Source organism: Diospyros lotus, chromosome 1 (genome assembly GCF_014633365.1).
Source record: "Diospyros lotus cultivar Yz01 chromosome 1, ASM1463336v1, whole genome shotgun sequence".
NCBI classification, from domain to species: Eukaryota; Viridiplantae; Streptophyta; class Magnoliopsida; order Ericales; family Ebenaceae; genus Diospyros; species Diospyros lotus.
In genome coordinates this window covers 26,698,088-26,714,702 of record NC_068338.1, presented here as the reverse complement: position 1 = coordinate 26,714,702, position 16,615 = coordinate 26,698,088, and the positions used below count along the sequence as shown (strand labels likewise).

The following is a 16,615-nucleotide window of genomic DNA, read 5'->3' as shown; positions in this document are numbered from 1 at the left end:
GATTTTCGGTTCAACTAAGTTGTAGCCTAAAAGACCGAATCATTGTAGGAGACTTCCGAGAAGTCAGGGGCTTCAGTTTTTTGAAATGAGCAACCCTTGGATGGTTTCAGAATGAAACAAATGTCCTGTGAGGACGCTGGGATGAAATTGTACTTATCGAGTAATTTTGAATTATTAATTTTAGATTTTAAGTATCTCGATGATAATTAATTTAATGTTTGAGGGAGTAATTGTAATTAGAGAATTATTCAAGCGAAATAAGGATGAAATTAGGAGTTCATGTGGTAAAATATCAAAGTTTGAGAACTTGAAATAAGGGACAAAATGTCATTTGGAAGAAGTTTGGGGTATTAGTTTTGGATTTCAAAATTAAATTCATTTTAGCTTTGGATTTGAAAACCCATTCAATTATAGCTTTGAGTCTTTGGAGTCCAAGGCTTATCTTGTGACAAATGGCACCATGTGATTGGTTCAAAGAATCTATAAATAAGGCCATGAGGTTGTCCCCAAATCATTCCAAATGAGTTTGAATTTTGAGGGATTCTAAGATGGAGATCTACTCTTGAGAGAGGAGAGGAAATTCTACAAGAAGAATGGAGGAAATCGGCAGAGAAGCAGGGGAGAATGAGCCTCGCCGGAGTTACGAGTCTTTGTCGGAGTTTGCCAAAATTAGTCAGCAAAAGGGCAAGGTAAGTCCTTTTTTTTTTTAATATTCCTGTAGAGGGAGAAGAGAAGGACTCGTAGGTTCAAACCAATGTCGAATCAGAGTTAAAATAAGGGAGATATGACCGAAATACAAAAACAGCACAATGTTGTCCGAAACTGAGGGTCGCGTGTGAGATACACGCGCCGGGAAGTGGCTGCGCATGAAGGCGCATGGGCTACCTTCCCAGGGTGCGTGAGGGGCCCATTTTTCTTCAAATTTTATAGTTTTGTCCCTAATGTAATGCCCTTCAACCCTGTATAAAAATATTTAAGGTTAGGTTTATCGAAACATGTGTTTTCTATAGAAACCTAGGGCGTTTGCTGTGAAATTGTAACTTCCAAGAGATAAACCTTCAAGGCGAGATTCCTATACTACAAATACTATTTTTTGTTCTCTTATGAGAAACTTCTATTACATGAAACGTATTTTGTGAAGTTCTTGTACCTAAACTTTTGTTATTCTCTTACGTGAAACCATGTTGCATATATGAATTGTATTTTCCTAAAAATATATGTTGTTGGCTTTTTAACTGTTGCATTTATAAAATTCATGTAGCCATATTGTTGTACCTATTTGGTGTTGGCTGAGGGCAAAAGTCGGATATCCCTCGAGAGGCGCTATTCGTGCACCATCGAGAAAGCTCTCATGGGAAAGACCATGAGGTTAAGGAACAACGGATGCGGTGTTTGCATGAGATCTATAAGGTCGGGCCGAGGTGACATGGTTAGGGATCTCCTGAGAGGCACTATGTGTGTGTCATTGAGAAAGCTCTCGTTTGAGAAGGCTGACATATTCACGAGACACTTCGAAGTAGTCCTCGTTATTTTCCTCATACGTTTTATACTTGTTCATGCATTGATATAAACTGTTTTGGAGTTTCTCACTAGAAGATTCATCTTCTAATTGGATTATGTCTCTGAAATATTCAAATGTTTCAGATTCGACAAGCGGCTCTAAGGGAAAGGAAGTAGCTGAAGAATAAACTTAATTTGTTGTATGTAGCATGTTTAGCATATCTTTATTTATATGCGAACCTATGTATGTTTTGCATATGTTTAAGACGTACAGTTATCGCTTGCAAGAGATGATGTCCATGTAATACATTTTGTAGACAAAACATTATGGTTGTGAACCATATCAGGTTCAATCTAGCTTCCGCATTTTGAAATTTTAACACCTGTCTTACCTATTCGATTATTGGGTTTGTTAAGCTGAGAAGGTGAAAATTAGAGTTTTTAAAAATTTGCGTGATGTATGGCAGCGATTGTGGTATGAAAAAATCTTATATTCCCAAAATCCTAAGTTATAACACCCCCGAAAAATTTGGGGTGTTACAGCAATACCCTCTCATTTTTTGTCCAGCAAGCTCTTGCATACTTGCAATGTCTAAGTGACCAACCCACCTACACAAACATAAAGAACCTAGTCCATTCACACCTGAGATACTTACAAATCCCTTGAACGGAGTCGTGCTAAGACCCTCTCGAAGAAGGTGACCCAAACTTCACGCGGTTCCTTTCTTCGATTGCATTGTGGTTGTTCAACAGCCTATATAAGGAAGACAATGACGAGAGCGTTGCACTAGTCAAGCTCAAAACAAGAAGGAGCAATGGCCGCAGTTGAACAGGGAATAAGAAAAAGCAGCAGAGAAGTAAGAACATGATGAGAACAAGAAGAAGATGAACATGCAGAAGTGAGCAACTCGTGAAGCCTCTTCTAACCCTCTCAATTTCTTCTTTCAAATTGCAATTTGCCAAGCCTTGCCCTCAACTTCTCTCGCACACCTTCTTCTATCCTCATGCCTCAATCATCATGTGCATCAAAACATTAAATGCTTTGATGCAACAAAGCGACCAAGCATTAATGGCAGAAATGGTCAACCCCTTGAGGCACCCAATCGACCGTTTGAAATGGCTGACCTTCCTCATGCACCAATTGACAGCACACAATCAATCGACCGCATAAGAGCACCGATTGACCAATTCTTTCCAACCATGCTCCAAATTTGTCTAACTACACTAAGGCTTTGCTATCCAACAGCAATCTCCCATAACCATAAACCCTTGTGTCCCACACATAAAATAACAACCAACATCACTGTCCCACAGTGATGAGGAACCCGCTAATAGCAACTGATCACTAATCCAATACATTACTCAATATGCGTATGACTTTCTAAGTTCATAACTATGTAACAATCAAGACACGTTAACTTCTTGATGTCGGCCGATTCCATCAACTTACTAAGAGAATCTCTCCAAATCCCTACAATACCTTGGAAGATCCTAAGTATTCTTTAGTTAGGACTCAAGACGATCCTAATGGAAATGAAGTCCAACTTTATATGAACCTATTAAAAACTCATCGATTATCGTGAACTATAGTCTTTCCACTAACTAACATCCCAACCAAGTGAGAGCTATGGGCTAATTAAACTCACAAGACTCGATAGTTGGGTTTGATCTAATAAGGTATGATCAAGGTAGCATGTTGAATTCAATTTGACATTGGAACTTTTTCCAATCTCATGCTTGTCCTGGATAGGGAATTTTCAATCACCATCAACACAGACCACGCAGGATGTATGCCTCCATCCAATGGAGAATAATGGATCACATCAGTGAGTATCTACCTCCATACACCACTGCACATAGACCACATAGAGAACATCCTCACCTCTTACATCGGATGATTCTGCTCAACGACAAATTCCTGACATCAGTGCATAAGACACTACATCCGTTATGGTCGAAGTACCAGATACACAATTGAGAGTCAACAACAAATCATTAATCCTCAAGCCATGTCATTTATCGCAGACATCACTTTTAGTGGTTGTTTTACCAATACCCACCCATATGTCTACTATATACATCACATATAATGTAGCGTGTGACTCAACACCCCATTCCCATTAGCTTCCCATGCTAACAATGGTAGTAGCCCATGTGCCAGTCTACTGATCGATAACTCATATTTCCATCATGATAAATTTAAGGATCGAGAATATCTTTAAGAAATCCTAAATTAAAGATCCACTTTATACAATCTCAACACCTTGAGAATAGGACCTATACCAAGAAATTTAGGGACTCATTTATAGAGATGAGATGGTGAGTGTTGAGTTTGTTCTTGAATGTTTTAATGATAATTATTGTATGTAAAACTTTAATGTAATATATGTTAAGGATGTTTTGAGAATATGCTTAAGGAATCTTGTTATGTTATATTCTCAAAGGCTTATTAATATATTTTGTATATGTGAAAATTATTTTATCCTTCTTTAAACTATTGTTTAAGGATATATTAAGTCTATCTTAATAGAATATATGTTGAGGTTGCTTTGAGAATATATATATATATATGATCAAGAAACCATGATAGGTTTATCTTTAGTGTGATTTATCTATTAATGTTCTTATATGTGCTAAAATTATTTTAGTCTTATATTTTATTAATATGTCTTTTAATATGCTTCTCTTTGGGGTCATCCTAAAGTTAATACATGAGTGTTTTGTAGAGTTCATGATATATTAAGTATTTTATGTGGCAACATTACTTAAAGTTTAAGAGTAATGTGTTTTATATTTCATATCTAATGTTTAAATAAGTGATGGTACTTGAGTTTTGATTTGTAGAATTTAAATTGTCCTATGTTAAAGTTGTGCTAATAACTTAATTATGTTTTGTTTGTGTTTGATCTTGTTTTTATTTCTAAATATGCTTGATATATCAATAAGTTGCTCAAGGGATATTATAAATATCCATTATACATGAGTGTCATATGGATCTCATGGTGTTTAGAGTAAATTTAAGGTTAAGAAAAATCTTAAGCACTCAAAATATGGGGAAAGCATTTCTTAAATATAGGAGTAATGTGTTTTATTTGATGAATAAGTATCAATAATCTATACTCTTGAGTAATTGTATCTATGCTTAGGCAAGTAATTATAAATTCTAATTCATAAAGTCTAAATTATCTATTTGATATTTAGTATCAAATTCCTAAAATTTTCAATGTTCTGAAATTTAATGGAAGAACACTTGAAGAATTTATAATATTAAATGAATGTTGTTTGATAAACAAAATCATCCAAATATCTTGAAATAATTTAAATGTTGAATGTTTGTATTCAACAATATTTGATCAAACTGATGTAAATTCTTTAGTTGTCATGTTTAGGATTCATTTATGTGTATGGAGGTTTAAATCTTATAAAATAGAAATCATATGTCTTATTCATCTTAAATGTGCTCTTGTTTTGGTAAGTATGAGTAAAATATCACAATGCTCAAGTTAGTACATCTTGTGCTAAATGATGTGTTTTGTTGTTGAGTAATATATTTTATACTCAACATATTTGTAATGTTCTATATATTTCATAAAATGATTGTGAATAAAAAATCATGTTTCATGTTGTGATTTGATGAGTAGATTGATTTTTATTTAAGTTTAGAAAAGAAAAAGTCTTTAAAGTAATATATGTTGTTCTCAACTTGTTGTCAAATGTTTGTGCTTTAAAAATATCTCCTTATTTCTTTAGAAAGCGTTTATTAAAATAAGTAAGATAAGAGGTATCAAGATAAGGTTGGAATGCTTTTCGGATTAAAATATGAGATGGTCAAAATAAGGCTGGGAAGGATTTCGAGATTTATATAAGAGTATTTGTTAAATTTGTTAATATTCACTGATAATTGTACTTTTTCTTTTTATTTATGCTAATGTATATGATAAGCATCAAGATAAAACCCTTTTTTTTTTTTTTACCAAAAATCCCTATAACCAAATTCATTCAAAATTATTTGTTAACATCAACAATAAATTTATGATTAAAATAATATTTTATAATTAATATGAATTGTCAAAAAATTAAAAATAATATTTTATTTTCTAAATCCATGCTCAAAAATAGATTTAAAAGTGTTGAAAAGTAAAAATAATTATTGTTGGAATTACAATAATTTCACCTAGATAATTAAAAATGGCTAAAACATATTTTCATAATAGATAATAAAATATAAAATTAAATAAAATAATTTAAAAATTGATAAAAGGAATTGTATTAGTTAATAATATATATATATAAAGAGAGAAATTTAAATTTCAAAAATCAATGAAAAGAATAATGTCATTTAAATTTTAAAAATTGTCAAAACATATAATAATTTAAAAATGTATTAAATAATATTAATTATAAGACTTAAATAAATAAGTTTTTTTAATAAATTTAAATCTTTAAAATACATTAAATGACATTAACTATTCTACAAGGAGCATATAGGTAATTGAGACTTATCTTGAAAGAGTCAGATAAATTTATCTGAGGGGGAGGTCGGATAAATTTATCTTGAAAGAGAGAAATAAGAGGTCACGTGAGGGCTTTTTTTGGACATGATCAAATAAGTTTAATAAATGCATTGGAAATGTCAAACATTCGGAATGCTTCCCGTATCTAACATTTCCTCCCTCTTATATTGCTTAACAAACTCCCCCTTAAGATTTTTTATGTAACCAAATGAATATGATTTGGAAGTTAGTTTTAACAAACTTTTACAAACAACATTTGTTTTTATTTGAGTTTAAAGTTTAAATGATGATGAAGAAATTATTTTGATGATGATATTCAAAACAACATATGTTGATTGTGTTAGATATGAGCCCTAAAGACCAGTTCCAGTGACACAAAGGGACTCGATCTTGTAATTCTTTAAATATTATTTAAATGGCAAGTTTATGTTTTTATTTAAATTGCAATATGGTTTAAATTATAAAACATATATCCATTAGTATAATAAGAAGTGAATACCATTCTTAAGTGTTAAGAATACGAGTTACGGATAATCCACAATTTGTTATACTATAAACATGTTCCTGGCCATAGAATTCCTATCATGGATGATAGCAACTCGTAAAGGCCAGCACATTGTCTTCCTCCTTGTTTCAGTATGAGATACTGAAAGATAAGGTTGGTGAGTCTCGTGCCATTCTGTATGAGCTATAGAAGGAAGATAAGTGGGTGCTCGTTACAAGAACGAGTTCACTGAACGGGACTGTTAACATTAAATCACATGGGTTATTTCTCACGGGTCAATGATTTAATGTTAGCTGCGATTTTACAACTAGTCCTTAGACCTGAGATGACATGGATATCTGTGTATTGGTGGATTAGGATATCAACGATATCATGTGGTTGTTCTAATCAAGGATAATCATACGTATCTATGTGCCTGATTCAGTGATACATGAGGTATGTGTGCATTAGACATGGAATCTATCACCTCGAGATTTATGAGGAAGATATCCTATGCGATCCAGTAATCACTTGACGATAAATCCTTGGCCGAGGTAATATGACGATGGAATTTGTTCCATACGGGTTGTGTCATAATTTGTCAAGATTGATTTTGGATTTGGTCATATGACAAGATTAAGAGATTCGACCTACTAACCATGATCTCATATCTTGTCGGGATATAGGATGATAGAAGGACCGTATTGTATGGTAACGTAGTAAAAGGTTCACAATACCCGCTTCACAATAAATTGGGTAATCATGATATATTGCTAGATGTCACTCATGATTTACGAGAATTAATTGTTGATTATTCTTGTTGCCAATTTATTTGTGGACCCAGAAAGTCCCACCCAAAAAGAAATTACTTTCAAAGAGAAAATAAATAAATTAGTAATTTTATAATTACTAATTATAGTGCATTTATTTATTGGATAAATAAGAATAATTAAATAATTATATTATGAATGTAATTATTTAATCATAGATTGGGTTGGGCCTTTTGCTAGTACATTAGGCTTGGCCCAATGGCACTATTGGATTCAAATAAATTCCATTGGATTGGGCTTGGTCCAATTGCATTAAATGGAATGGGCTTGAGAAGCCCAACCCATTTAATGAAGAATAGTTTTTAATTGGAACTATAAATAGCTCCAAACTCTTATTTTCTCTTATAAGTGTCTTCTTGATTCACTTGAATGTAGAGAGAATTTTGGAGAAGTGTTCTTGAATCCAAGAGGTAAGTTAGAAATTTTTGTGAAAAATTTCTTCTACTTATCTTCTCTCTTTGATATTCTTGAATAGAAGTGATTTCGGGTGGACCGACTCGGCATCCTACACTTGGAGGATTATACGGCGGGAAATCTAACGGTGAAATAAGATTTCATCAAAGAGGTATTTTTCGTTTATGCCTTCGTTTTATTAAACCATAATTTCTGAAAAACGGGATACCTCCAAATTAAATTTTAATTTCTACTTTATAACTTTTACAGATGATATGTCTAGATATGGATATGTTTATCTCATGAGACATAAATCTGAATCTTTTGAAATGTTCAAAGATTTTAAAGCTGAAGTAGAAAATCAAACTGGTAAAAAGATAAAGGCCTTACGATCAGATCGTGGAGGCGAGTATCTTAGTAACAAGTTTGAAGATTTTCTTAAAGTCTCAGGTATTATTTCACAACGGACCCCACCAGGAACGCCTCAACTGAATGGAGTTTCAGAAAGGAGGAATCGGACTTTATTAGATATGGTCCGAAGTATGTTAAGTTGTACAGACTTACCTTTGTTTCTATGGGGACACGCCCTTCTTACTGCAATATATATCTTAAACAGAGTTTCTTCCAAGTCAGTTCCTACAATACCACATGAGATATGGTTTGATAGGAAGCCCAGTCTTAAACATGTTAAGATTTGGGGATGTACAGCTTTTATGAAAAAGCTTAAATCAGAGAAACTTGAGACACGATCTTTAAAGGGTAGTTTCGTGGGTTATCCTAAAGATACCTTAGGATATGAGTTCTATATTCCTGAACTGCAACAAGTAGTTGTAAGCAGGAATGCCATTTTTCTTGAAAAAGAGTTTATTCAAGAAAGAGGCAATGAAAGGAAAATAGAACTTGGTGAAGGGTTCACCGAGCCTGAAACTATGCCACGAGATGTCCAAGTACCAATTGAGGAGCCAGGGTCGAGTGTTGCACGTCCCATTAGAAGAAGTGAGAGGATACCCCATTAACCTGAGAGATATGGTTTTCTAAATGAACAAGAGTTGTTCCTTATAGGAGACAATGATCACTCAGATGATCCTACCACTTACCAAGAGGCGATATCAGATATCGACTCGAAAAGATGGCTAGAAGCCATGAAATCTGAAATGGATTCCATGTATGAGAACCAAGTCTGGACTCTTGTAGATCCACCAGAAGGTATAGTACCTATTGGATGTAAATGGGTCTTCAAGAAGAAGATAGGTTCAGATGGAAAGGTAGAGACCTATAAAGCAAGACTTGTGGCAAAAGGTTATCGACAAAGACAAGGGATTGACTATGAAGAAACCTTTTCTCCAGTCGTCATGCTTAAATCCATTAGAATTTTACTAGCCATTGCTGCTCATTATGACTATGAGATTTGACAAATGGATGTGAAAACAGCCTTCTTAAATGGTTATATAGATCAAGAAATCTATATGGAACAACCTGAAGGCTTCACACCTAAAGTTAACGCAGGGAAGGTATGCAAGCTTAAGAGATCCATTTATGGTCTTAAGCAAGCATCCAGAAGTTGGAACATTCGTTTTGATGATGAAGTCAAATCGTTTGGTTTCATACAAAACGTTGATGAACCCTGTGTTTATAAAAAGGCTAGTGGGAGTGCAATAGCATTTTTGGTCTTATATGTAGATGATATCTTACTCATTGGGAATGATGTAGGGTTGTTGTCAAAAATAAAGGTCTGGTTGTCAAGTAAGTTCTCCATGAAAGATTTGGGAGAAGCAGCCTATATTCTCGGTATACGGATTTATAGAGATAGAACCAAGAGATTGATAGGACTCTCCCAAAATAAGTACATAGAAAGAGTGTTGAAGAGGTTCAACATGAAAGATTCCAAAAGAGGACTGTTGCCCTTTAGACATGGAATCCACCTCTCTCGTGATATGTGCCCCAAGACACAAGAAGAGAGAGAACGCATGTCTAGGATTCCTTATGCTTCAGCAATAGGAAGCCTAATGTATGCAATGCTATGTACTAGGCCTGATATTGCTCATGTTGTAAGTGTTACAAGCAGATATCAGTCTAATCCAGGTGAGCAACACTGGATTGCCATTAAGAATATCCTTAAATATTTGAAAAGAACTAAGGATTTGATCCTTACTTATGGTGAAGGAGAACTGAAAGTGGAGGGTTACACAGATTCTGATTTTCAATCAGATGTTGATGATAGAAAGTCTATCTCTGGATATGTGTTTACCTGCAACGGAGGAGTATTCAGTTGGAAGAGTTCCAAACAGGATACGACTGCCGATTCTACAACAGAAGCTGAGTATATTGCAGCATGGGATGCTGCAAAGGAAGCAGTCTGGGTCAAAAAGTTTGTGACAGAACTTGGAGTGGTTCCTTTTATAAAGTCTGTCGTCCCCTTGTTTTGCGACAACAATGGAGCCATAGCGCAAGCTAAGGAACCGAGGTCTCACCAGAAGTCCAAACATATTGAAAGACGCTTCCATCTCATTAGAGAGATCATTGGTAGAGGAGATGTCAATGTGCAGAGAATAGATACATCAGAGAATGCAGCAGATCCACTGACTAAGGCCATGAACCAGAAGCAACTAGATTTTCATCTAGATAGGTGGGGTATGAGATACCACACTGAATGGTCTTAGTGCTAGTGGGAGATTGTTAGATATGAGCCCTAAAGACCAGTTCTAGTGACACAAAGGGACTCGATCTTGTAATTCTTTAAATATTATTTAAATGGCAAGTTTATGTTTTTATTTAAATTGCAATATGGTTTAAATTATAAAACATATATCCATTAGTATAATAAGAAGTGGATACCATTCTTAAGTGTTAAGAATACGAGTTACGGATAATCCACAATTTGTTATACTATAAACATGTTCCTGGCCATAGAATTCCTATCATGGATGATAGCAACTCGTAAAGGCCAGCACATTGTCTTCCTCCTTGTTTCAGTATGAGATACTGAAAGATAAGGTTGGTGAGTCTCGTGCCATTCTGTATGAGCTATAGAAGGAAGATAAGTGGGTGCTCGTTACAAGAACGAGTTCACTGAACGGGACTGTTAACATTAAATCACATGGGTTATTTCTCACGGGTCAATGATTTAATGTTAGCTGCGATTTTACAACTAGTCCTTAGACCTGAGATGACATGGATATCTGTGTATTGGTGGATTAGGATATCAACGATATCATGTGGTTGTTCTAATCAAGGATAATCATACGTATCTATGTGCCTGATTCAGTGATACATGAGGTATGTGTGCATTAGACATGGAATCTATCACCTCGAGATTTATGAGGAAGATATCCTATGCGATCCAGTAATCACTTGACGATAAATCCTTGGCCGAGGTAATATGACGATGGAATTTGTTCCATACGGGTTGTGTCATAATTTGTCAAGATTGATTTTGGATTTGGTCATATGACAAGATTAAGAGATTCGACCTACTGACCATGATCTCATATCTTGTCGGGATATAGGATGATAGAAGGACCGTATTGTATGGTAACGTAGTAAAAGGTTCACAATACCCGCTTCACAATAAATTGGGTAATCATGATATATTGCTAGATGTCACTCATGATTTACGAGAATTAATTGTTGATTATTCTTGTTGCCAATTTATTTGTGGACCCAGAAAGTCCCACCCAAAAAGAAATTACTTTCAAAGAGAAAATAAATAAATTAGTAATTTTATAATTATTAATTATAGTGCATTTATTTATTGGATAAATAAGAATAATTAAATAATTATATTATGAATGTAATTATTTAATCATAGATTGGGTTGGGCCTTTTGCTAGTACATTAGGCTTGGCCCAATGGCACTATTGGATTCAAATAAATTCCATTGGATTGGGCTTGGTCCAATTGCATTAAATGGAATGGGCTTGAGAAGCCCAACCCATTTAATGAAGAATAGTTTTTAATTGGAACTATAAATAGCTCCAAACTCTTATTTTCTCTTATAAGTGTCTTCTTGATTCACTTGAATGTAGAGAGAATTTTGGAGAAGTGTTCTTGAATCCAAGAGGTAAGTTAGAAATTTTTGTGAAAAATTTCTTCTACTTATCTTCTCTCTTTGATATTCTTGAATAGAAGTGATTTCGGGTGGACCGACTCGGCATCCTACACTTGGAGGATTATACGGCGGAAAATCTAACGGTGAAATAAGATTTCATCAAAGAGGTATTTTTCGTTTATGCCTTCGTTTTATTAAACCATAATTTCTGAAAAACGGGATACCTCCAAATTAAATTTTAATTTCCGCTGCGCATATGATAAGATCTATGTAACTCAACAGATTGAAAGATAATCAAGTTAGGCATAAAATAAATCAAGTATGTTTGAATATTAATTGAGTAAAAGTTCTACGTTACTCAAGTAAAATATCGATCTAGGCTTTTGAATATATGGTTTCAGCTATTTACTCGAGTAAATGCTTTAAATAATCGAGTATTTATTACAAGTTTTGGCTATATAAAAAATAATCAAGTGATCAAAATTATAGTCAAGTGTTATACCTTGTTAATTGAGTAAAATCTTGTATTAGTCGAGTATTTTAATTCCATAGTCGAGTGATTTTTCTTGAATAGAAATTATGAAATTTTATTCTCTTTTAATGAAGTATTTTTCATGAGCAATCCAGTAAAAGTTGATGTATAACCGACTATATTTGAGAAATAATTGAATATCTTATGCATGTCTCTATAAAACTATGTGCAGACAGCAATAATCGAGTATCTATTAATACAATCGAGTGTAGTCAAATCTTACTCGATTACAAATCATTAATAGTCTAGTAAAGATCAAATTTACTCAAGAGCGGGCAAAAGCTAAAATTTATAGTTGTTAAACTAGGAGTTGAATTTTACCTTGATTTTTTATCTTGATTTTAAATATTTTAATAATTATTTTATGAAAAAAAAATTGTACTTGTAGATTTCATTCTATTGAAAACAAATATAAAAGGAGAAGAAGATATACCTTGAGCATAAAAGATATTTCAAGTTTTCATCTTTAATAAAAAAAAGAAAGAAAGAAAGAATGCTTATTTTCTTTACATTCTTTTTTTTCCCTCTCTTTTATGTGTAAGAAGCTGATCTTATTGTTTGTTTTCGAATCTTCTAAGAGTTTTTCAAAGCATTTAAATTGTAAACTTTTCATATCTTTTTTGTGATTGGTGCTTGATCCCTTAAAAGGCTCAATGCAAGAGGTTTCAATTGTTCCTTGTAAAATCTGTTTGTTTTCAGTTATTATGAGACATTGAAAAACAGAAGTTACAACTACATATGTTAAAAGTTGAGGTTATGCTTGATCTTTTAAGAAGTTATAGTAAATTGTTAAATTCTTGGTAAGGAGTCAAGGGAGTGGAATAGACTAGTTAAGCCAAACCACTATAAAATCTATGTACTGTATTGCTTATTTATTCTTTTTATTTCAATAAGTTAATTTTTTTTATTTCCAACATTCAAAATTTGCAGTTACAACAATAAAATTTGATCTTGCAAAGCTCATTGTTATTTAAGTTATATTTGCATCATTATTTCTTAAAAAACTAAGAATTTACGCTATGTTCTTTTAAGTTTCAATTTTTAATTTTGACTTTTGAATTTATTTTTAATTTTTTGTTTTGATAGTTTATTTTCAGAAAATAAAAAATATGTTCTGTTTGGAATTTTGGGAATAATTTTTTAATAATATTTTATTCAATAAATTAGAGCTATTTAATACTAATATATTATTAAAAAATATATACATTTTAAAGTTGGTGAATCTTGTAACATTTTTTCCGTTACAAGAATAAAATAAGAATAAATAAGGTTGTGTTCTCTTTGTGTTTTTAATTTTCAATTTGGAATTTTAAATTTATTTTTATTTTTCTATTTTGATAGTCTATTTTTAAAAAACTGAAAATATATTCTTTTTGTCATTTTAAAAAACTATTTCTTAAAACAGAAAATTAGAAAATGCGTTTATTTTAGAATTTTGAGAAAATTTATTTTATGATATTTTATTCAATGAACTTGGTTATTAAATGATAAAATTAACTCTTTTTAATAAAATATTATTATTAAAATAAAATAATAAATTTTATTAATAAATTATTGACATCTGAGTAATAATTTATATTAAATATTATTATACATAATATCTGTAATATACTAAATAATATATTATATGTTATCATATATTTTTAATTATAATATAGATATACTATATTTTTTAATTTTTAAATAAATATATAACTTAATGTTTAAAATTTAAGAATAATTTTTTTCCTTATTTTATTTTTTTCTCTTTTCATTTTTAAAACGAAAAATGAATTGTGTTTTCCATGTTTTAGACTTAGAGATTGTTTTGGCCGAAAACAATCAAAACAACATTGTTTTAGGTTTTTTTTATAAATTTTTTTCTTGTTTTTGAAAATGTATTGTTGAAAATGACAAAATAAACACATTTTCATTATTTTAGAAAATTGAAAACTAAAAATGTCCTGAAAACAACAAAAATAACGCAACCTAAATAAATTGCCTTCTCTTTTTCGTGTATTGGTTATTTTGGCTTAAAACATACAAATTAATTTTTTGTTGTTTTGAGTTTTATTTATAATTTTTTTTTATATTTTCAAAAATGCGTTTTTGAAAATAACAAAATAAACGCGTTTTTATTATTTTAAAAAACTAAAAATAACTTAAAACAGTAAAGAGAATGGTCCCTTTAAGTTTTTAATAAAATCTCTTATATTTATCTTTCAAAGATTTCAAAAGGCCAAACAGTTTTTTTTTTTTGCACAAAAATTTTAAATCAATTTTTTTTAAAACAATCCAATTCACCACCTTTTATGTGTCTATTACTTTTTTTCAGATAAGTATAAATGAAGATATGATATTTTATAAATATCAAGAATACATCAATAGTACCACACACTTACATTTTATGAAGGGTAACTCTAGCATATAGGGCACTATTACTAACAAAATATCACTAAGATAATAATATTATTGTAACAAAAAGTGATATAACTGTAACTAATTTCAGAACATTAAACACCTATTTATAGAGATAAATTATCTATAAATATATACAAAAATTATATCTTGATTAAAAGATTATTCATGGGAATATTTTTGTAAATGAGATAAATTTCACTTAAAATCGAATTTGACTAACATTCTAACCACAGTCAAATTAAGAATTTCAATCTCAATTAAATTTAAATTCTGAATCAGAATTATAACCTGGACAACTGTTTGGATTTAATTCTTTCTGATCTCATTGCCCTGGATAGTTGGTTTGAGATTTTAATTATGTTATTGATTATTGATGTGTGTAATAATAATAGTGACTTATTTCAATACTTAAGGAGGGAATGACGTTAACACCTATTATTATAATATATATATATCACTAGGTGCTAATTAAGGGATTGCGTGTGGTATGCAATTTATCCGATCCACCCACCCCAGGCTACATTAATTAACTGTTAATGTTCAACATTAGTATTACGAAGCTTAATTTAATTTCCTGTCACATGTCACTTTTGCTTGCACGAGTCGTCCTTGGACCTTTTAAGGATACATACCTAAATATCTACAGCCGCCGCAGCAGCTTTTGAAAGGTTTCTCCGGCTCTGGGTCTCAAGAAAAACAAACTGGTTTTGGAGTTTGGAAACTTCAAACTCTTTTGACTGTTCCCAGGGATAATGCCAGTTCTGGGTTGGTTTAACTGACGCCCAGCTTTTAATTTGTTCTATTTTTTGTTTTTAATTAAAAAATATATATATAAAAAAATATGTTCAGTATACTGGTGTTTATAATAATTGGATGTGGTATTCTTGATGTTTAAAAAATTATAATGAATACTATTGTATTTTAGTATCCCTTTTCCTCCTATATTATTAATTAACCATAGTTAAATATTTCAAAATTATCAAATTATTCTAATACATTAAAAATCCATCTCCCTCCCCCCCCTCTCTCTCTCCCTCCTCTTTCTTTGTCATTTTCAACCAACATAGGCTACACTGTCTCTTCCCCTCTCATTTCTAATAGAATGCTGATAACAAACTCTCTTATTTCTGATCAACGACTCTTTTTCCCTTCCTCTTATTCTTCCTTATTTCTAGATGCAACCTATTCTAATGGGTTCCACTGGTGTCAATGCAATTCTTTTGGCCACTATTGACCTCCCTTTACTAGTCACCACTATTTCCATAAGTTTCTCTCTCTCACTCTATTTTGAGTTTAATGAAATCTAGATGCATTTAAGTTTTATAATTTCCCCCATCTCTCTTTCTATTTTAGGTTTGTCGAACCCAGAAGATGTACTGAGTTTAACTTATTATTGTAAGTTAGTACAAACACACACTAAGTTTTACAATCTCTCATCCCTTTCTTAATTTGAATTTTCTTATCTCTCTTTACCTTTTTCCCTTTTTTCCATTCTCTCTCTTCTTCTCCTATTCTTTTGCATAAACCCCAACAATAATTGTTGGGGATAATGTTGGAGTCCAAGATCAATGGGGTTCAATTGAATTGAACCCTAGGGATTTTATGGGATTTTGCAACGAAACCCTAGTGGTTGCTACAGTTTCGTCGACAACCACAAGTGGTGGTCAGTTGTCGTTGACCATAGACACTATTGATGTTCCTTTTATTTTTATAATGATTTCAAAACTAAGGCATATTTGTTATTTCAGTTTTCTCCTAATGCTTAACTAAATAAAGAAATACCTATCGCTATTTCTAAAATACAAAAAATGTCTTTATAAATTACTCTTAAAAGTAAGAATTTACATATCATTTGCGACAGAGAATATTATAGACTTGATGTATATAGGTAAAAAATATACAAAAATATTACTA

General features: G+C 31.9%; 1 protein-coding gene across 1 annotated transcript; it reads left to right on the top strand.

Moving 5' to 3' along the window:
• The first annotated feature begins 541 nt into the window (after positions 1 to 541).
• LOC127813699 (uncharacterized) lies at positions 542 to 15,476 on the top strand. Its single transcript, XM_052354851.1, has 3 exons — positions 542 to 689; positions 1,262 to 1,516; positions 15,348 to 15,476. The coding sequence occupies exons 1-3, from the start codon at positions 594 to 596 to the stop codon at positions 15,474 to 15,476; spliced, it is 480 nt and encodes a 159-aa protein (XP_052210811.1). The 5' UTR covers positions 542 to 593.
• Positions 15,477 to 16,615: the final 1,139 nt, after the last annotated feature.